Genomic DNA, 21554 nt, shown 5'->3' on the forward strand with positions numbered 1-21554 from the left:
AAAAAACAAAAACAAACAAAACAAAACAACAACAACAAAAAACAGAATGTGATCAAATATGATCAGGCTGGTATATAGATCAGTGCCACACACTAGATTTGGGATGTATTTTGGTCTTTTAGGAGAAAGTGCCTCCCAAAATGTTAAAGAAACAAAAACTTATATATGTACAAAAATAAGGGTTGATATGATGAAGGGATGGAATATGACTGTAAAGATGGAAATTATAAAAGATTTTATAAAAGGAATTGATAAGAAGTTGTTTGAAAAAAGAAAGAAGAGGATTTAAAAAAAGAAAAAAGAAAAAAAAAAGGGAGAGAATGTGATCAGGCAGGGGAATAGAAAACACCATATACTAGAGATTTAGGGTATATTTTAATCTGTTGGAAGAAACTATCTCAAAATTTTAAAGAGAGAACAACTTATATATATAAGCCAAAAATACGGGTAACTACTATGAAGGGATAGAATATGAATCTAAAAATGAAAAATAAAAATGCTTCCAGAAAGTGGTCGCTTTTCTGTTCAGAGAGTTGTTGCTATTCGTTTCTTCGATCTCCTGTTGGGTTTGTAGGTGTTCAGAATGGTTTGATCCCTATCCAGCTGAATTCCTGAGAGGAGACGAAATCCAGGTCTCCTACTCCTCCGCCATCTTGCTCCGCCCCAGTAATTTATTAGTTTTAGCATGGCTGCAAAAGATGATTTTGTTGTTCTATTTACATTCCATGCTGACAGGGAGAACATTTTGGGGGCATTTCAGCCAGATACAGAATACTCTTAGTGATGGATTTTGAACCAAAGCCATACCAATTGTTCTAGACGACAACTTAACTTTATAAATCTTGCCAAAGGTTCACAGATCTCAGGACCTTTGACTGTCATCTAGATTAAAAAGTAAAGGTTCACTGTGCAGGTTACTTCTATTAGAGAGAAACTAACTGACATCCTAAGCAGTATTGATAATATTTGGCAAGGGCCAGCTGTCTTGTGATTTTATTGATGTGGTAGACTGAGGCACAGAGGCCAACTCAAGAACTCAAAACAAGAATCAAGTGCTTCAACCATGTTTTACTGCATAAAGTCAAAAAGACACAGAAACTATGACTTATGAATTTACAATAAGTTTTACTTTCAATGAATATATACTAGGTTAGTTATTTTTGTTATGATCTACATATACAAAGAGTGAGGTTTTTGGTGAGTATGTGAAGTGCAACATTTCAAGAATTTTTACTACAATATTAAGAAGACAATGGTATATTTCATTCATTCTTACCAGCTCTCTTTTTATCAACTCACATGGCTACTCTGAATTTTTAAAAATTTATTCTGAGTTATTATCCTGTTAATTGGCCTACGTACCATGTATAGTTAATAGGAAGCATTGTTCCAAACTGATCACACTTGGATTTGTGGTGGATGACCATAAAGGATTTTGAAACTGTGTTTGGACCAGTCAGGCCTTTGAGACTGGATTTCAGTTGGAAGGATATTTATTGGCTTTGTGTCTAGTGATTTACATTAAAAAAAAAAAAAAAAAAAAGCAGAAACAAAGACTTTCCCACACTTGCTCCTATCTTTTATATTATAATTTATCTTATCTGTTCACTCTCTGGTTTCCTGAATACATTCTTCCAAATCTTCCATAGTTCTTTCTAGATTTCAAGTCTGTTCCACCCTCCCTGTTCCTTACCCCTTTAGGTATGGGAGTGGTAATAATTTCATACTTTTCTAGGTCCTTGCCTCCCTCCCTACTTTTTATTAGTTCACTTTCCCCAGTCCACACTCCATGAAGAGTTCATCAAACTCTTTTCATTAATCCTTTTGAGTGTCATCTCTTCCCTGTCAGGACATTGAAAGATACACTAGGTATACCAGCTTGTGGAGAGGCATACTTTCACCTTGAGATTTGAAGGATGCCTCAAAGCCTTCTCTATCTCGAAATCCTATTCATCTGTCCTCGTGCCTCAAGCCTTCATGTGTATGAGTTGAAAAGGCTTTCTGTGGCTCTTACTGAGGTGTAGATATTGTTCCAAAGGATAACACTTAACATTTTAGTCAATAACATTATAAGATTAATGAGTTTGTCAGAGTAGCCAACCACCAATTATGCCCAAGAGACAGGTCATTTTGATGAGACGTATTGGAAGATAATAAAACATATTTAATTGCAAAGGGATAGCAGACCTAGATAGGAAGCAGACGTGATTAGCCATAACTCCTCCAAAGAAATTATTGAAATAACCCAGAGGAAGAAAAAAGAAGGCCCCTCAGAATAGAAGGTCAAATTTTGCTTACCAAGATTTTTTTCTCCTGGATACAGAATTAATGGCAGCCCTATCCCCTCTTTTGTGTTCTTACTTTCACTCTGAAACTCTATTCTGAGAATAATGCTAGTTTGCCTAAAATTTTGCATGTAAGCATAAGCTTAATCTTGAGAAATTTGTGAATATTTTTGTCTAGATGGTGAAGTACATTGATGTTGCAATGAAGTTTTTCTGTTTCAGAAAAAGGATAATGATTTACATCTCATAAAATCATAATGACAGTGAGATTTTGGTGATAAATATGGCCACATTATGTCTGTTGAATAGTTGGGAGTTAGGGCAACCACCAATAACATCAAAATATTAAAGAGATGTTTTCTTGTATCAGAAAACTATGGTCTCTGATTGGCAATAGGCAGAGCAGAAAATAATGCAGAGAATCTCAGCTGAATTTGTATAGATGTTATAAAATTCCCATGTAACACTTATTATTTTAAGAGAGAAATTTATCTTTCGAAGACTGATACTAATGAAGTAATTTCTCTGGATTTGCAAGGTGCATTCAGAGATAAACATACATTTTAGATTGGAATGGGTAATTCTATGCATCACCCTGAGAGGGCAAGATTTCTCTCCACAATAGTCTATTATACAGGCCATTTTCAATAATGAAGTAATGCCATTTTCAACAGTTCCCTTAGGAGATTCTTTCAAAATATAACATTAAACTTCTCATTTTTTAGAGTAGTTTTCTTTATGTACAACTGGATTTAAGCAGTGAATTTTACCATGATATTCTACATGTAATCTAATGTGACATAATGGCTTCTTTTAAAATCACCTTTCAGGGTGCCTGGGTGGCTCAGTCGTTAAGCGTCTGCCTTCGGCTCAGGTCATGGTCCCAGGGTCCTGGGATGGAGCCCCGCATAGGGCTCCCTGCTTAGCGGGAAGCCTGCTTCTCCCTCTCCCACTCCCCCCCCCTGCTTGTGTTCCCTCTCTCGCTGTGTCTCTCTCTGTCAAGTAAATAAAATCTTTAAAAAAATAAAATAAAATCACCCTTTCCCCTAAAATTCGTGAAAAATAATTTCATCCTTTAGGGTTTTAAGCTAGTATATTTACAGAGTCTAAACTATATTTAAGTTTTCAATACATTCCCTAATCAACTTAATTTTTTCTAAATGTCTTCCCATTTACCTGAGCATAACTGTACCGAAGAGCTAAATCCTACACAATTATCTGCATCTCATTAGGGCTCTGCTTTAGAATAATGACTAATAATTACTTTGGTGTCTTCAGGCTTTCAAGAATTATTTTGTTATGGATCCTGTGACTCTGGACTTCTGAGGACATCTAAAAAGCTCTGATGGTTAAAGGAGTTATGAACTTTCTAGCATGATCAAGTAGTTTGATAGGACATAGGAAGCAACCCACTTATGTTTTACTTTGGGGCATTCCACTTGCTTTGTCACCGAAGTAGGGTAGTGCATTAGTGCTTTTGAATGCAGCTATTTTGCATTTATTAATACCACCTAGACATTCCAAGTATTATCTTAGTGAAGTTTTATGCTATGAACTCTTAACAATGTTTCTTATGTACAGGTAAAAACTATTTGATTACTATTTTCTCAGTGTAAATTACTTGTCACATAATGTTTTATGTACAGTTTTTATGTTAGCTCGCTGATCTGAGGGCTCAGAACAAACCATTTATTCCTTTGTTTCGAAACATACCCAGTAATTATCTACAATGTCCCAGGCCATGGTAATACATGCAGTTATCAAAAAGCAAATTACCTGGCTTCGTGATGCTTACATTCTACTGTGAGAGCTAGATCATTAACAGATAAATAAATTGTGGCAGGTGGCAATGAGTGCTATCAAGAAAAATTCAGCTAGGTAAGGAAATAGAGTGGGTAGAGGATATTTTGTTTTTATAAAGTGCTCAGGAAATGCCTGTATGATTGAATCTGAAGAAACATCTAAATGCAGTGAGTGATTTTCTTTAAGGCCAATGAAAAGACAGTCCATACAGAAATAATAGCAAATCCAGAGGCCCTGAGACCTCATGAATCTTGGTGTATTGGAGGTACAGCAAGAAAGGGAGCAGAATAAGGTGGGGTTGAGGAGAACACGTGAGAGATACGAGTTCAGAGAGTTGGGCAGGAGCCAGGTCATGTGAGACTTTTTGGACCATGCAAAGGAGCATGTCTTTTACTCTGATGTGATGGGAGGCAAAGGAGTGAGGCACTCTGCTTTAAATATTGTGTTAGGCTGAGTATATTCATATATATTCATAACCTAGTCCCCAGAACACATGACAATGTTATCTTCCATGGCAAAAGTGACTTTGCAGTTGTGGGGTTAAATTTCAGATTTAGAGATGGGGAGATTATCCTGGATTATCCACCTAGGCATTATGTAATCACAATGGTCTTTATAAGGAGGATTCAAGAGGAGTTTGAGGGGCTGATGTGGTAAAAGAAGTGGAGATTGAAGAGACATGCTTTTAAAATGGAGGAAGGACCCAGAAGTCAAGGAACGTGGATGGCCTCTAGAAGCAGAAAGAAGGAAAGGGGATGGATTCTCCCCACAGAGTTTCCAGAAGGAAGCAGTGTGGTTGACATGCTGACTTTAGTTTAATGAAATTGATTTCAGACTTTTGATATCCAGAACTGTAAGAGAATAAATTTATGTTGTTTTAAGCCACTAAGTTTGTGGTAAGTTGTTACCGCAGCAATAGGAAACTAATATAAGTACATTAGTTATATGCTTATAACGCCATTTGACCCTTGAACAACACAGGTTTGAACTGCATGGGTCCACTTAGACATGATTTTTTTTTTTTTTTTGATAAATACAGTACAGTACTACAAATGTATCTTCTCTTCTTTATGATTTTCTTAATAACATTTTCTTTTCTCTAGCTTACTTTATTGTAAGAACACAGTGTATAATACCTACAGCATACAAAATATGTGTTCATCATGTTATCAGTAAGACTTGTGGTCAACAGTGGGCTATTAGTAGTTAAATTTGGGGGGAATCAAAATTTATGTACATATTTTCAACTGCATGGGGATCAGTGCTCCTAACCTCCATGTTGTTCAAGGGTCAACTATGTCTCTATCAATTGATTGAAATAGGTAGATGCCTCTAGTTAAAGATTGGAATGTCAAAAGAGTGTAAGAAGGCTCAGTCAGTAGAGCATGAAACTCTTGATCTTGGGGTTAAGAGTTCAAGCCCCATGTTGGGGATTGAGCTTAAAAAAAAGTGCAAGGAGGAGTCCTGTTAGGAAGTAATAGTGGCTTGAGCTGGTGGGTTTTCAGAGAAGTAGGTAGACTGAAGAAATTTGACTGTATCTTGAGTAAATGACAGATGTCATATTAGTTTTCTATTGCTGAGTCACAAATTACTACAGTTTAGCTGGTTATAGCATGACAGATATATTCTCTCAGCTTCTATCCATTTGTTATCTCATGAATCCAAGTGGGCTCAACATGCCTAGGGGCTCACAAGACTGAAATCAAGGTATCAACTGGACTGAACTCCTCTCTGGAGGCTTTGAGGAAGATCATTTTTCAGCTAACTTTGATTATTAGCAGAACCCTGTTCCTTATGGTTGTGGGACGAAGATCCTTGTTGTCCTGCTGGCTGCTAAGCTGGAGTTGGTTTCTGCCATTAGAGGTTGCTCTCAGAGCCTTTCTGTGTGTTCCTTTCTATTTTGAAAGCCACCAGGGGCATATTGAATATGAGCTCCCTTCTGCCTCTTGCTAGAAAAAACTCCCTGCTTTTCAAGGGATGGTATTAGACCTACCAGATAATCTCTCTTTTATTTAATTAAAAGTCAACTTTATTAGTTGATAAATGATTTTATTATGTCTGCAGTGTCCCTTTTGCCATTGTCTTAGCTTGGGTTGCTATAACAGTGCTGTAGTCTGAGTGGCATAAACAATAAACATTCATTTCTCACATTTCTGGAGGCTGGGAGGTCCAAGATCAAGGTGCAGGCAAAATTGGTGTGTGGTGAGATCCCTCTTCCTGGTTTACAGACAGCCCCCTTGTTGCTATATCCTCACTGGGCTGAGGAGGGGGGAGGGGGAAGGGGAGGGAAGGAGAAGGTAGAGGAGAGGGAGAGGGGAATTGCAATTGAGTGAGCTAGCTTTTTTGTCTCTTCTTTATAAGGGCACTAATCCCATTGTTGAGTTTTCCTCTGTCATGCCTCATTTAAACCTCATCTAATCCCAAAGGTCCACCCCCAAATACCACCACATTGGGTGTTGGGGCTTCATCATATGAATTTGGGGGACAGAAACCTTCAGTCCATAGTAGCCGTATAATGTAACACAATCACTTGTGTGATATCTTACTGTATTCATGGTCCCAGGGATAGGTTAGAGAATATTGAGGGGAGAGGCATTTTAGATTTCTGCCTAACAGGTGCCAAGGTTTATTCCTTTCTTGTTTTTTTTTTTTTTTTTTTTCCATCTGAATTGAGCAAGCAGTGTGCCATATATAAGAAGGGTAAATGGCAGAGAGAGTAACAGGTTTGGAGAAAGGAAAAATAGCAAGAATTATGTTACTTGGAACGGCCAATTAAGAAATTCAAATGATGTTAAAGAGCCGGTAGTCAGATAATACTAATGTGGCCCAGGAGAACAATATGGGGCTGGAAATATAAATTGGGGAATCACCACTACATATATGACATGTGAGGCCACACAATTATGTGAGCTCACCTGGAGGGAGTCAAGGTAAAGAGCACTGAGCAATCCAACATTTAGAGGTCTGGAAAAGGAAACAGACTAGTGATGGACTGGAGAAATCAGGAAAATGTGACAGCACCAGGGAACTTGTTAAAATTGAAAATTTGGGGATTTCACCCCAAGCCTACAGAATCAGCATTCCTGATGGGGTCAAGCAATATATTCATTAAAAAGCCCTCCAGCTAACTCTGATACATGTAAAAGTTTGAGAGCTTTAGTTGTTTGGACCACGGGGACAGGACAGAATGGAAGTAGATAAATCCTCAATGTCCTTGCATCTTGAAGTGAGATCCTTGAACACGAGCAGCAACAGCATCTGTGAGATTGTTAGCAATGAGGGAACTGAGGACCCCTGATTTACTGAATAAGAATTGTCATTTGACTGATTTCCCCACGTGGTTCATATGCACATAAGCATTTGAGAAGCGCTGATCAATGCTACGTTATTTCAAAATTATGGAAAGATAATCCAGGTATAAACACACATACACACCCACCCCCACAGATCACATACACCACAGAATTGATGTTTTACTCCATTTAAAAATAATCTTTCAGACATCTTTTAAAATATATAAAGTCTTTAATTTCTTAATAACTTAGCAAAGAATTTCCTCCAAATTTCTCAATGCTTAAAATAAATTGGGACAAGTCTCTATGCCCTCTGAAGACCCTGAGAATCTCTAGCTCAGACTAGGGGAGGAACAAGGCTGCAGTTATAAACGTCCCAGGTGAAGATCATAAGAGCGCACTGTGCAAGTGAAAGTTAAGTTGACCAGTTTTTATTTCTCATCCCCATTCTGAAATATGGGAACCAGTGGAGATTGTGTAAAGACAGATTACTTCACAATATTTTGTACTACTGGCCTAGTTAAAACTTACCTAAAATAAGCAACTGAGAATTTTTTAAGGAGGCAAAAGATTACATTGTTTGCTTCTTCATTTTTAATTTGGATCTCAGCCTAAAATTAATCTGTAAAAATTTACTTCATTTCTTAACACCTTCGATTGGCTCCTTAAAATGTGTTGCACATCAAATAAGATTTACTACTTTTTTTTTTTGAGAAACAACGCAAATTGCAAGTAGTGGAGAATATTTCAGAATAATTCTATTAAATATCAATGTGTGAATGAATACCTAAAATGAAAGATACCAAATGTAATCAAAAGAAATGGTAAACTATATAAGAAGATAAATGTGATCTGCAATAATATAAATAAGGTGTTTCAAATCATGCAATTTGGTCAAAATTTGGTAATTAATTTAAAGAATCAATAACCTTAGACCTTTCCCATTCAATTGATCACAACATCAAAGACTAATAATGGCTAATAAAAAACAATTATCAAAGATAATTTCCTTTGCAGCAGTTAGCTTTTGCAGGTGAGAAAAAAGCAGCTGATATTTATGCCATGCAGAAGAAAGCTAAAGATTTATAATGAAGTGCTCTCCATTCTTTGTGAGCTATAAAGTCTGTCCAAATAGCAATATCCTCTCCCTCAGAGAATCTGCTGCTTGGGCTGGCCATGTGTTATTGTATTTGGACTGTCTCCATCTGCAAATGTTGACTTTTCATCTGTGACCAAGGAAAAAAATCTGTATGAGGAATGTGTAAAACATTTAATCCTTGTTTACTTGTTAACCAAAGGTTTCCTCAAATCCTGCTGGTGTGGATTTTTGCATTTGCTTCTCAAGGTGACTGTAGGTGCATTCACAATGTAGGGTTTAAATCCAAGCTATAAGCTAAAACTCTGCTGAAATCATTAGGTTTTTTACTTAGATTTAGAAATCTAAATACTTGTTCTAAATATAGTTTTACATTCGAAAACCTAAATGTGACCTAAATAATACAGTAGTCTATAGGAAAAATTGATTTATAATTTCTTTGCTCTGTATGGGGCTTCTCAATACTAAAATGAATATGACACTGAAAAGTTTGATTATCTATGGTAAACCACAATGGTATTTGATAAGGGAATAAGAAAACGGTAAAGGTCATTCATCAAAATCTAGTCTCTTACTCTCAATTTAGAGATGAGAAACTGGGAGCTAAAATCTCTTAGGAATCTAAAATTACTTTCACAAAGTCCATATTAATCCATTGTTTTATTGTGGTTCAAATGTGTTTCTGTTTGCTGTAGCTATGGATGATGATCATGTGACCTGAGATTTCTAGACTGGTTCTGATTTTAGATGTTCTATGTAGCAATCTCTTGAAACTAACATGAGATCAAACAAAACCTGTTGAATGAATGAATGAAGAATATTTTTCCCCTAAGTATACTCAAATTTGCCAGATCTATTTTGGGATTTAGACCACCAACATAACTGTGCTGTACTACTTCATATACCAATCTCAGTTCATGGCAATGGAATTTATTATGCCTTTTGACTGTTTTTCTGTGTAAGAGCAGAGTAATAGCTGATATTTATTCCCATGTGACATTGATTTAAAAATTTTGATTTGGCATCATGTAATGTGATCTGAAGTAGAACGATGTATCAAAAGGGGATGTGGGCAATGCTCAACAACTTCCTCTGTTTTTCATGCCAACTCTCATATTTGAAATTAATTTTTGCCGTATTTAGATTGGAAACAAATTAACTGATTTGATTTTTTAACAGCAACTGTTCAATAAATATAGTAAGTGATGATGGAAGAGTAGATAGGAGGGGTGCCTAGCAAATGAATTTATCACACATTTTTTTTCAGAGCCCTCCATATTTGCATAAGCATTTATCTTTAGCTTTCCATTCAAAGTAATCCACAACAATGATAGGGAATTGTTAAGCTGTTTGCCTCAAAAAAAAAAAAAAAAAAAAAAGAAAAAAAAAGAAAGTTATGAAAAAAAGGAAAAAGATAAAGAATAGAAATAAGCTAAAAATGATGGTGAAAATGAGCTAGGAAAAATACTAATATTTTTGGATTGGTTTCTTAGAGATGCTAAAATTAACTTCGAATGTACTGAGTGAAAATATTTGTTTCCCTGAAATATTATTATAGGCAAATTGATTTAGGCAAGAAATAAGTATGAAGAGTAAGATTTTTCTCAGTATTTTAATAACAGCAAGTGCAAAACAACATTATAGGATAAAAGCCTACATAAAATGGAAATTTCTTTAGAACAAGTGAAGAAATTTCATCGTTGTGCCTAGAGATCTGGGAAACTGCGTCAGCAAATCCAAATCTGTGGACGCATCCTTCACTATAAGGTGTTCAGTGATGCACGACTCTGCATACTCCATTCTTGCTTCTGTAAAATCTTGGGGAAATCAGCAAAATTGGAACTTAAGAACAAATGTTTTGCATAAAAATAGTGATATATGTTCTTATCACAAAAAGGCCATTATAACATGAGAATCAGATGTGTTCTGCATGGAAGAGGTATTTTTCTATGATAAAAATTGAACAAAAGGAAAAATTGAGTGAGATGGGATGAGTTTGATCCCAGATGATAAAAAAAATGACTTACCTCTTTTGCAATTCAATTCTGGCAGTCTGTTTAATCTTATTTTACCCAACAGTAAAAATTCTAAAGAAAATTCATTCACATAAAAGACCAAATCTTCATATAGTATGAAACCTAACCAGAAATATGAAAGGTGTCATGATTTTTTTTTTTTAATATCAGTTTCAAGTTTTGGAATTAAAAGGTTTCACGTCATCAGGTTGAAAAGTACATGGACAGGCCAGAAGGTACTGTGTTAATTACAGCAGTGAGTTAATCAATGAAGTAACAGTTCTGCTTCTGGGTATAATAAATGAGATCAAGACCCATTCAACTATCCTACCATTTAGGTATAGCTGGAGATCCATTAACTTGGATAGTTTCACATTTTAAGCTCAGATCTCTCAAAGTCAGCAGTTCAAGCAGCTCTCTGACAGCTGTTGATGCCTACCCATAGAAAAAGTATTTTGTTGGGTTTTGAGTGAGAAGGTGAGCTGTGCAAAGGTGGAGAGAGAAATACACTGACACCTGATATAAATATTAACTGAGACAACTTTCAAGCTTTCGGTTATGTGCTTTTGTATTTGCTTTCAACATTTAAATGCAGAGACAGATGGCTTGTATGGTTTCATCAGCCCTGTGTCTTTATACATTCAAAAACCTGGAACGATAACCAAACCCATAGATTGCAGATTTTGAAAGGGAACAAAGAATTTAGGTTTTAAAAAAAGTCAATAAAAGCTTCAGTTTTAGAAAAATCATGATGGTGGATTTTAATTATTTTGAGGAGAAAGGAAACAAATTGCATAATGCCGGAATTGTAGAAAGTATTGAGAAGTTTGGAATCCTGACCTGGGTTCTAAATAGATACTGTATGATGTAGCACAAGTAGAACAAGAAAGTAAATAAAAAATTGGAGGAACAGGGAAAACGCATGTGGATGCGCACACATACACCAATGTAAAATCTTAAGGCATTTATTAAGAATCCAGCACGGGATCTGATACATGTGATACATGATAGATATTCAGTAAACACTTTTTGAGGGAACTTATGAGTGGAAAATAACTATAATTAATCATCAATTAAAGTAATTACTTATAGTGATAACATTAAAAATAATCATGGTCAAAGGTAAAGAGCAATATTTTAGTGCATATACTCTTTACAATATTAGCAAAACTTTCCTGATATTTTAAGTGCCCTCTATTTGATGGATAAAGATTATTTTTAAATATATTTTAGAAAGTGACAATGTTCAGTATCAGTGCTTTAGAAAGAATGTTTTTCTCCTTTCAAAAAGTATAAAACAATTCAGTCATTGTTTCTAAAACTAAAAGAAATGAATTGGAAACTTCCATGTTTAGCATGCTTCTGATTAGAGCAGGGACTATCAGGACTTTTTAATTTAAAAAGTGTTTTTTTTTATTTTTTTATTTTTATTTTTTAAAGATTTTATTTATTTATTTGAGAGAGAGAGAATGAGAGACAGAGAGCACGAGAGGGAAGAGGGTCAGAGGGAGAAGCAGACTCCCTGCCGAGCAGGGAGCCTGATGTGGGACTCGATCCCGGGATTCCAGGATCATGACCTGAGCCGAAGGCAGTCGCTTAACCAACTGAGCCACCCAGGCGCCCTAAAAAGTGTTTTTTTTTAATTTTTATTTATTTATTTTTTTAATTTTTATTTTTTTTTTAAGATTTTATTTATTTATTTGAGAAAGAATGAGAGCACAAGAGGGAAGAGGGTCAGAGGAAGAAGCAGACTCCCTGCTAAGCAGGAAGCCCGATGCGAGACTCCATCCAGGGACTCCAGGACCATGACCTGAGCCGAAGGCAGTCGCTTAACCAACTGAGCCACCCAGGCGCCCCTAAGAAGTGTTTTTTTTTTTTTCCTTCTTATCAATTCCTGACAACTTGGAAGCATTGTTATTTCCCAAAAAGAAAAAAAAAAGAAAAAATTTCCCTATTCAATGTCATGTTCCAAAATAAAAACTTACCAAAGCATAAAGCAAAGTGTATTTTCCCACAGTGTAGCTCAAGCATATAAGGAAACCGGTGTAATATAGTTTAATATAGTTTTTTTTTGTTTTTTTTTTTGTTTTTTCCTTTAATGCAGTCTTAGTTCTGAGGCCCTGACTAGAGTTCCCTTTCTTGAATAAGGCCAAACCACACACTACTTCCCTTCTAGAGCTCCCACACTCCTAGGTCATTATGTACCCTCCCTAATTGCCCCTAATTGAGAAGTTAAATAATTCATTTATTATCTGTCACAAAGTATTGCTAGCCAAAGAGAGGTGTTGTTGAGGAAACTTGTCAGGTACCAGGTAACTTGGAACACCCCCTCTGCCCTAGAATTTCAGAAATTATTCAAATTAGTCAATCCACGGAGAGACCAGGAAACCAACTCACCCCCCACCCCATTTGCCAAGCATAAACTGCCCCCTGCAACCCCAGTTTCTTTTTAGCTTATTCCTTGTTGCAGTCCTCTGTGGGGTGGACTTTTCTCCTTCAGGGCTGTTAAGTAACAAACACTTTCATCCCAGTGTGGTGTTCCACCTTGTGGTGGATCCTTAAATCTTATACAGCAATCAGGTACCTGAAAGACTTACCTAAGAATCTACAAAATGTCTCTACATTTACTTGCACATTTTATCAAAAGCCTTCAAATTTATTTTTAAGAATAAATCATAAGTACAATTCTCAAAGAGCGATTAATATTACTTAATGGAAAGAAACTCATTTTTTTACGAGTCAAAGATTTTGTATAGTACACATACATATTGACTGTGAATGTCGTCAATTGTCAATTATCTGTAAGAGGAACTTTCAGAAAAAGGTAGAAATGACATAACAGGGAACAAAGTCCCTCTTTTACCTTGTAAAGAGACAAGCATTCCTAAATCAGTTAACTGGTAATGACACCTATTCATTCCAAAGGACACCTTTTTCTTCCTTCTTTGTTCACTGCTTTTAAAATAATTGTTTCCCAAGATAACCTGAAAACTCTATGAGGACAGCGTTGACATTGATTTTGTTCACTGCTGTATTCTTGGTGCCTGTCACAGTGTCAGCATATAGTACATGCTCAGTAAATATTTAATATTTATGGAATAAATAAATGTTACCAGTTCTGAAAAAAATATATATACACTATTTGTTAAAATGTGTCACTCATTGCTGAAGACTAAGGGTCCACATATACTCACACACTCACACTTTCTCAATCTCTGGATAATATTCTTAATTTAATGAGAGGGCAGTGAATGTTCCATAAAGCTATTTTAAATAATCTTGCATTTTCTCCCCTTTTTATGTACTCAATAAAAACCTGATTCTATTGATATTTCTGTGGTAGCTGATTATTTGTTTTCCTTTGGAGGTATCAACAACAACAACAAAAACTTAATGGTCCTAGAAAGGTAAAAACAAAAGGTTGCAGCCTAGGCCTCAAGCTAGGTTACACATCAATCGGTGATTACCTTATCTCCATTTATGTCTTGAAAGGAGTGAATATATTTAACAGAGAAGTTAAATAATTCATTTATTATCTGTCACAAAGTATTGCTAGGCAAAGAGATGTGTTGTTGAGGAAATGTTTGGTGTGATGTTTCTGAAAGCAGCATCTTCTATTATAATTAAGGTCTGCCTTTAAGCAGAGGATATTTTTAATTATTTCTCAGAACATTTTCAACCTCATAAAATTTTAATTAACAATTAACATTGTTCATAGATCATCACTATTGCTTAGCACTATGAGAGATCAGAAGACTTGAGAAGTCATTTTTTTTCCATTAATGGATTTTAAATCTAGTTGGGATGAAACAAAAATAAAACGATCCTCATGAATGTACAGAACTCCCCCCCCCCCGCCAAAAGATGAAAGTATCATTAAGGCAAGAGTTGAGGGAGCTCAGTTAGGAAATTTGTCATTCATCAGTAAGCATATAGTACATGCTCAGTAAATATTTAATATTTATGGAATAAATAAATGTTACCTGTTCTGAAAAATATATATATACACTATTTGTTAAAATGTGTCACTCATTGCTGAAGACTAAGGGTCCACATATACTCACACACTCACACTTTCTCAGTCTCTGGATAATATTCTTAATTTAATGTGGCAATGGAACGGAAATGCGGATCTGTGGAAATGGAAATGGAAATGGAAATGTGGATCTGTGGAAATCTTAAAGGTGCATACGAGCTATGAATTGGTGTAGTTATGGAAGTTAGCCGTGGTACTTGGGAAGCAAGCTGACCTTGAAAGAATAAGTAATTAAATGAAAGCAGAAGAGGCAAAAGCATCTTCTAAACCTGTGATCTCAATGTAAGGAGCATGGATTGGTTGAAGCAAAATGCGTTAGCTTTGTGGATACAGAGTCATCGAGCACACCACCAAGAACCTAAAAGGGAGAAATTAGTTAGAACTTTTGAAGCATGGGCAGAATTCGGAGGGCAAAGAAAGGCTCATAGAGAAGTTTAAGTTAAATATACTAGGAAGTTAGTAATCACTGGAGGTTTGTTAGAGAAATAGTTCTAAGTAACAAACATGTGTTTAAACAAAATAAAACTGTTCGTTTCTGAGGGGATGGGAATACAGGTCAGATGAGAAGGAATTTTAAAGTTTTTCTAAAGAGAAGATTTTAGATTTTTAAAAATGACTAAAATTTGAGTTTGTAGGGAACAGTAAATTTTAGCTGCATTGTTTTCACAACTGGTGTCTGTTGCAATGTTGCTTGTGTTTTGGGGTCTCAGCTTTTGGCCATCAACTTTTACCTATTTTGGCAGGCGTTTTTATATGCAAGGAATAACTGGAATATTAATAAGACAGACAGATGTTAATATTAAAAAAACACAATTATTGGGCACTTAAAAATGTGAGTAGTGCTAACTTGGGTTTTAGCAAAGATACACATTCCAGTTGTTTAGTGTTTTAATCGACGTTGTGGCAAACATACAGATGTTTTCGTTTTCTTCTACGTTTTTATTCTGATGACTCTCTATTTTGAAAATGCTTTATACCTCAGCCATTCTTGCCTATCCACGTAACCTCATTCGTAAAATCAATTCCTAATTTCCAGCCTATCACTTATCACTTGACTGTTTAATCAAGGGGAAAAGAACGAAACAAAACAAATTTTTCCTAAATCATTTGGCTGTTGTTTTTCAATAGAAGGTTAATTTCCCTTTATCTAATCAGAAAAGCATTTACTTTTGAAATCTTGGTTAACATATATGTTCTAGATTTCCTGCTAGTAAAAACAAACAAAAAAACACAAACTAGTAGATAAATATCTACGATGACTTTTTCCCCCCTGAATATTAGACTTCATGTGATCCAATTTGCAACTTAGCTAAGACTTCCACTCTAGTGAAATCTGGGTTATTTAATACACATAGAATTATAGAAAATGGTTTACGCTTGGAAGGAACCAAATGCTGTCTTTGGATGCAAATGACTTTTTATTTACTTGGATTTCAGAATGTTTTCAGCAGACCAGGTGTTCCTTTAGTAATATACACATTAATCAAAATATTCTTTAAGTTATTTTTGATTTTTTAAAATGTTGTGCAATTATTTTCATGTGATTTCATATAAAATTAACATGTGTTTATATGGAAAAATGACATTTTATGTAACCATTTAGAGTACTTATTTTTAATATTATATTTCAAGTACTAGTTTTGCGTTTTGTTTTTATGGAGTTGTACATTTACACATTTTTCAACATCACACATACAATTTTTCTGTTTTTCATGATTTCTCATAAATAAGAGCTTTTTGTTGAGGATTAGAAGATAAATCAGTAACAATACATATGCTATAGAAAGAGTTGATCAGAAATGATATATCTGTTTACTCATGTCTGTTTCTAGGTGTAAATGAAGGCCTAAAGAAAGAGATAATTCTTACTTCCACAACAAGGAATTTGATTCTTTCTGTTATTCTTGAAAGAATTTGAATTCTTTGAATTGCTTAACTTACACTTTTCATGAGAAAATGAGATCACCGATGCACTTTTTCTCTAAGGAGACAATTTTACATTAAAATTCTAACCACTTTCTTTTCTTATTCTCTCTGTCTCTTGCCCTCTGTAGATGGGCCTTTGGGTCCCCGAGGATTAGCTGAAGCTACAGAGATGTGCACTCAAGAGTGTTTGGTTTTGGGTCACTCTGATAATTGCTGGATGCCTCCTGGCTTGGGTCCATATCAACACCCTAAATCTCCTCTCTCAACCTTTGCACCCCAGAAAGAATGGCTCAAGAAGGACAAGCTTGTGAATGGGCACACCCTTACCAGAGCCTGGAAAGAAGATAGCAACAGGAACCAGTTCAATGACCGTAAGCAGTATGGCTCCAATGAAGGCCATTTCAACAATGGCAGCCACATGACAGACATTCCTCTGGCAAATCTGAAGTCTTATAAGCAAGCAGGAGGTACTATTGAGAGTCCGAAGGAGCACCAACTCTAAAAAAAAAAAAAAAAAAAAAAAAAAGGCTATATGGGACCTAATAACTTTAATCTAAATAGACATGCTAATACCGTGCGTGTCAGAGCTTTATGTATTCAATAGATCTCTATAACTATGCCCCTTTATAGCAGGGATATCCATAACTTTGTGTTAGCACCATGGAGGATACAATATTTTACAATATAAAAGAGAAGATAGTTCTACTAGCCATGTGATCTTGTTTTCTAGAATTGATTAAACTCTCCGGAGATCACTCCATTGTGCAAATATCCTTTTTGTTTTTTGTTTTTTGTTTTTTAATTGAATTTTACTTTTGACCCTGGACTGCTGCTATGAATAATAGAATATGCATTTGGAGAGTAAGAAAGTTCCATGGATTAGAGTGACTGACAAACATATCCAGTTAGAAACTTGTGCCCTTTTTGTCATTGATCTGTGCTGGGACTGCTATACTTGACATTATCCTTCAAGCGAAACTTAAAAAGATAAGCATTAAACCTATCGTGCTGTTAACAACGTTAGTGGATACTTGTAAGTCAATCAGTGTTAAAGTATTTGTAAATAGAAGCAAGTTATTATTAACAACTTTCGTGTACTTACAACGTTCACCTAAAAAAATGTTGTAGCATAACTCTGTGTTTTATGGTTGCTTCTTTCCTTCTTCTTAATTTGCCTCTTTGTCGTTATTTTTGTTGTTTCTCTTAGTGAGGTGTTTCTGCGTTACTAGTCTCTCTTGACACACATTGTTCAAAGGATCTCAAACACTTGTGTTTAAAAAAAAAGGTTCTGGAATCTTGCTTCTTTTGTGACAGCTTACGATGCTAGGATTCTGTAAAAAAATAAAGATGAAACGAAAACTTTATATAAAAACAGGACTTCTGCAAAAGCTTGGAAATTCAGAACCTATTTTCTTGACATCCTTGTTTTCGAAGTAGGTGAAAGCAAAACCACCTAATTAGTAGCATTAAGTGAGAGAGTAATAGAAAAGTGTTATCCTTCAGAAAGTAATATAATATCCTGTACTTGTCACTCATACAAAACTCATGTATCAAAATTAGCATATATTGAAGAAAAATTACTATTCAAAAATAGTTTCAACTGGGCAAATGTGTGTCTGCAACTTTGTTGAAATGGCAGAGTTTGTGTTGATCTTCATATAAGATAATGTTGTTGTAACACAAGTGTTAGACCATAGCCACAAAATATTTAATGTGTTGTGCCTTCATGATGTAACAGAACATTCTCCAGGTAGGCTAGTTGGGGGAAATAAAGGGATAAATCTCTAATTATTGCTGTTTAACTGTTTGTTATCATAGTTGGTCAATGCCTGGCAGGTACCAGCATCTTGTCGCTTAGGTCAAACCAACAGAGTGACAACTAATGTTAATAAGATCTCGGTTGCACGTGCAAACAAATCCAAATTCGAACATTCTTAGGAGGTTTTTGTTAAGGCATGACAGATGATTTAAACAAATAAATAGCATGCAACAAAATGTCTTTATTGAAAGAAGTGAAAGTTATCATAATGCCACGGTTCAACATCAGTTTAAAAGTAAAAAAAAAAACAAAATAAAAAATAAAAAAAAAAGGGTTTGCTAATCTGATAGTTAATTTGTTCTTACCAAAAATAAAATTACTTTGTAAATAGCAATTCACATTTTTCCACAGTATAATAGAGAATAATGGGTAGGGGTGCATTGCTTATTGCAGTACATTTTTGTCGGTTTGTGAGGGGTGTTTGATGACTTTGACAGAATAAATATCTAAACAATTATCCTTGTTACTGCTTTGCCAGTTCTACGTTATTTACAATTATTCAGCTCTTGCAATAAATGTTCTGAATTCCTGATTGTAGTGTGTTAATTCTTGGTCAACATCCAAAGTAATGATTTCTACTCTAATTGTTGGATAAACATATGTTGATAAAACAGCTCTTAATTAGAAATCAAGGCACACTTGTTAGGGGTTTACTACCTGTATTCTGAAATTACAGTTTCAAGTTTTAGTTAAACTCCCTTAATGGTCTGCGAAACCGTTTTCTAGGGCAAGTCGTGGAGAAAGTTGGTGCACTTTCTAGTCACAATGCATGCAAGTTTCAGCCAAGTGAAATCCCAAGTCAGGAAACTGGCAGGGAGCACTAGTTAGTGAGGTTACCTTCTTGACTCTCAGTCTCTTTGGCAAGAGTGCATGAAACAAGCTCTCATATATATGTTTTATTTATTTATTCATGAGAGTCAGAGAGAGAGAGAGGCAGAGGCAGAGGGAGAAGCAGGCTCCCCGCCTAGCAGGGAGCCCGATGCAGGACTTGATCCCAGGACCCTGGGATCATGACCTGAGCTGAAGGCAACCGCTTAACCATCTGAGCCACCCAGGTGCCCCAAGCTCTCATATATTTTATTGTTGGCCAAGGCAAAAGAGGACTATTCTGGGATTAAGGCCTTGGAACAAGGGCGAAAACCTCATCTACATTCCAGATTAGGAAAATAGGTGCAGAAAGCTGTCAAGGATCATAAGACATGCTCACACATAGCCATGTGTTTATATTCTCCAGAGAGCACCTGGATCCATTTTCACTCACGTTAGGGTCTTAGGGTAGGTAAGAAGGCCTGACTCTTCCTCTAGAGCTTTCTGAAGCCCTGGAAAGTAAGATTCAGGAGTTAGAGACACGGAGATAAAGATATTTGCTTGCACCGTGGCTGGGTTTGAAACCATAACCCTTCACCTCTGAATAAGCCCGACTTACCCATTACTCTGAGGCACACCCACAGCAGCACTGTCCTCTCTTCACAAGGGCGCAGCCTGCCCCAGGACACAGAGAATGAATGAATCCTGAAGACAGCCTACTCTGGAAAGGGTAAAAGAAAATAAAATTCATGCCTGTGCAGTCTTTCTTCATGTTTTACCAATCAGATAAGTCATTCCCCTCTGCCTTTTAGAGTGAAGGGTGAGAGAAATTAAAACCATTTCTCTTATATTTTTCCTTCCCATAAAGAGTAGAACTGTACTCAAATTAAAAAATAAATAAATAAATAAAAACAGGGAAAAAAAAAAGAGAACAAACCAGAAGTTTGGGAAAGAAGCTCCCCATCCCTACTATAACATATTTCTTTGAATAAATACAACAATATAAAAATATCTACTCTTTTTTTCTTTTCTTTTTTTTTTTTGCAATATCTACTCTTTTCTAGGCATTCAGTTATATGCTCTGTGCAATTTTAGCGTTGATAATATCACAAACCAAAATGAAGAACTTATCAAGTAAATAAAATAGTACATTCATAATGACTATTCCTTCAGTATTATCCACATTGTTTAATTGTGTAGACGTTGAATATTATGAATCATTATTTACCTGGAAATTAAAGCCATTAACATTTCCTGGAAAGCACACCTATATGAACGGTATAAAGATAATGACTTCTGGAGTGATTAGCAAACGTTATGATGCTATATATTAACATTTTCAAGGCAGATATAGAAATAAACTTTATAAAGCTGAATATAACCTATTTGAATGAGCATTTCTACACATACTGTGACATAAAATATATATTTAAGTAATGGTCATTCATTAATAGACAACTGAGTAGTCCTTTTGTTGCACTATTCAGCAGATTTCATTTGGCATAGAGTGATGTTCCCTCCCCCCATCATTCCTTAGCTAGTCTAGAAATGCAGCTGAGGCCCCAAAGCCCTTCTAGTATTTATTAAACTCTTCTTGGCTAGAAGCCAAGAATAGCTAATTATTATTAGTGAGGAGTTTTGGCAGCCAGGGATAAAAGGGATGCCTTGTCGGTTTCAATTCTAATGTGGATGCCAGGGTGTTGCTTTGTAAGAGGGCAAACCAAACTATGAGAAGGAGGAGTGGTGTTGCCAGTTTAAAAATGCTTCATTGTTCTGCTTTGTTTTAAACAGAGCTGATCTTCTCTCCCTAAAGGAAGCTCCTTCATTGGTTCTTTTGGGCGAGATTGCTTTCAGATTCTCCCAGTGTTCTTAAAGGCACAGAGATCACATAATGAATTCTCTATATACTGTTCCTTCCTGTTCACAGCTACTGATCTAAATTTTACTAGATATCAATCAGGCTTTTCACTGTTGAGAAAAAATAAAATTGTCCTCTTAGGATTGAAATATCTTTGTAAGATAAATACCATTAAAACATGACTATCATAATATTGCATCACATTGAGTTCACTCAAAGTATAAATTAAGGGGTATCCCCAAAATATGAATTTGCTGTTATTTTGATGCTACCATTGTCTGTTTTAAAACATTAAATAAGGACTATATTTTCCACTTCTATAAATGCATCTTATTTTCTTATGTCTTAAAATTCTTAGTGTCCCACACATGGAAATGAGTTCTGTCCATGTTTTTGTTATCTTAAGTATTACACTTTTCTTGATGCTTTATAGTAAAAATCTCTTTTGAAATAGTCTTTCACTTTTTATCCTCAGATTTTTTTCTTTAAAGTCCTATTGTATTATTAACATATATACAACACAATTATTATTGGACTTATTCAATGCCAGATATTATAGAATTTGTGTATTTGCAAATAAGTTCAACTACGGTGATTTTTAAATAATATCACAGTA

The 21554-nt window shown here is 35.4% G+C and overlaps 1 protein-coding gene across 1 annotated transcript in view; it reads left to right on the plus strand.

The window, feature by feature from the left end:
* The window catches only part of PCDH9 (protocadherin 9), a 931358-nt gene extending 914396 nt beyond the window's left edge, over window positions 1-16962 (plus strand). Inside the window, exon 5 of the mRNA XM_021697858.1 lies at window positions 16583-16962. Coding sequence (XP_021553533.1) covers window positions 16583-16956 — 374 coding nt within the window. The 3' untranslated portion in view covers window positions 16957-16962. The remainder of the gene's footprint in view (window positions 1-16582) is intronic.
* Window positions 16963-21554: the final 4592 nt, after the last annotated feature.

The sequence above is a fragment of the Neomonachus schauinslandi genome, chromosome 3, assembly GCF_002201575.2.
Source record: "Neomonachus schauinslandi chromosome 3, ASM220157v2, whole genome shotgun sequence".
In the NCBI taxonomy this organism is placed as follows: Eukaryota; Metazoa; Chordata; class Mammalia; order Carnivora; family Phocidae; genus Neomonachus; species Neomonachus schauinslandi.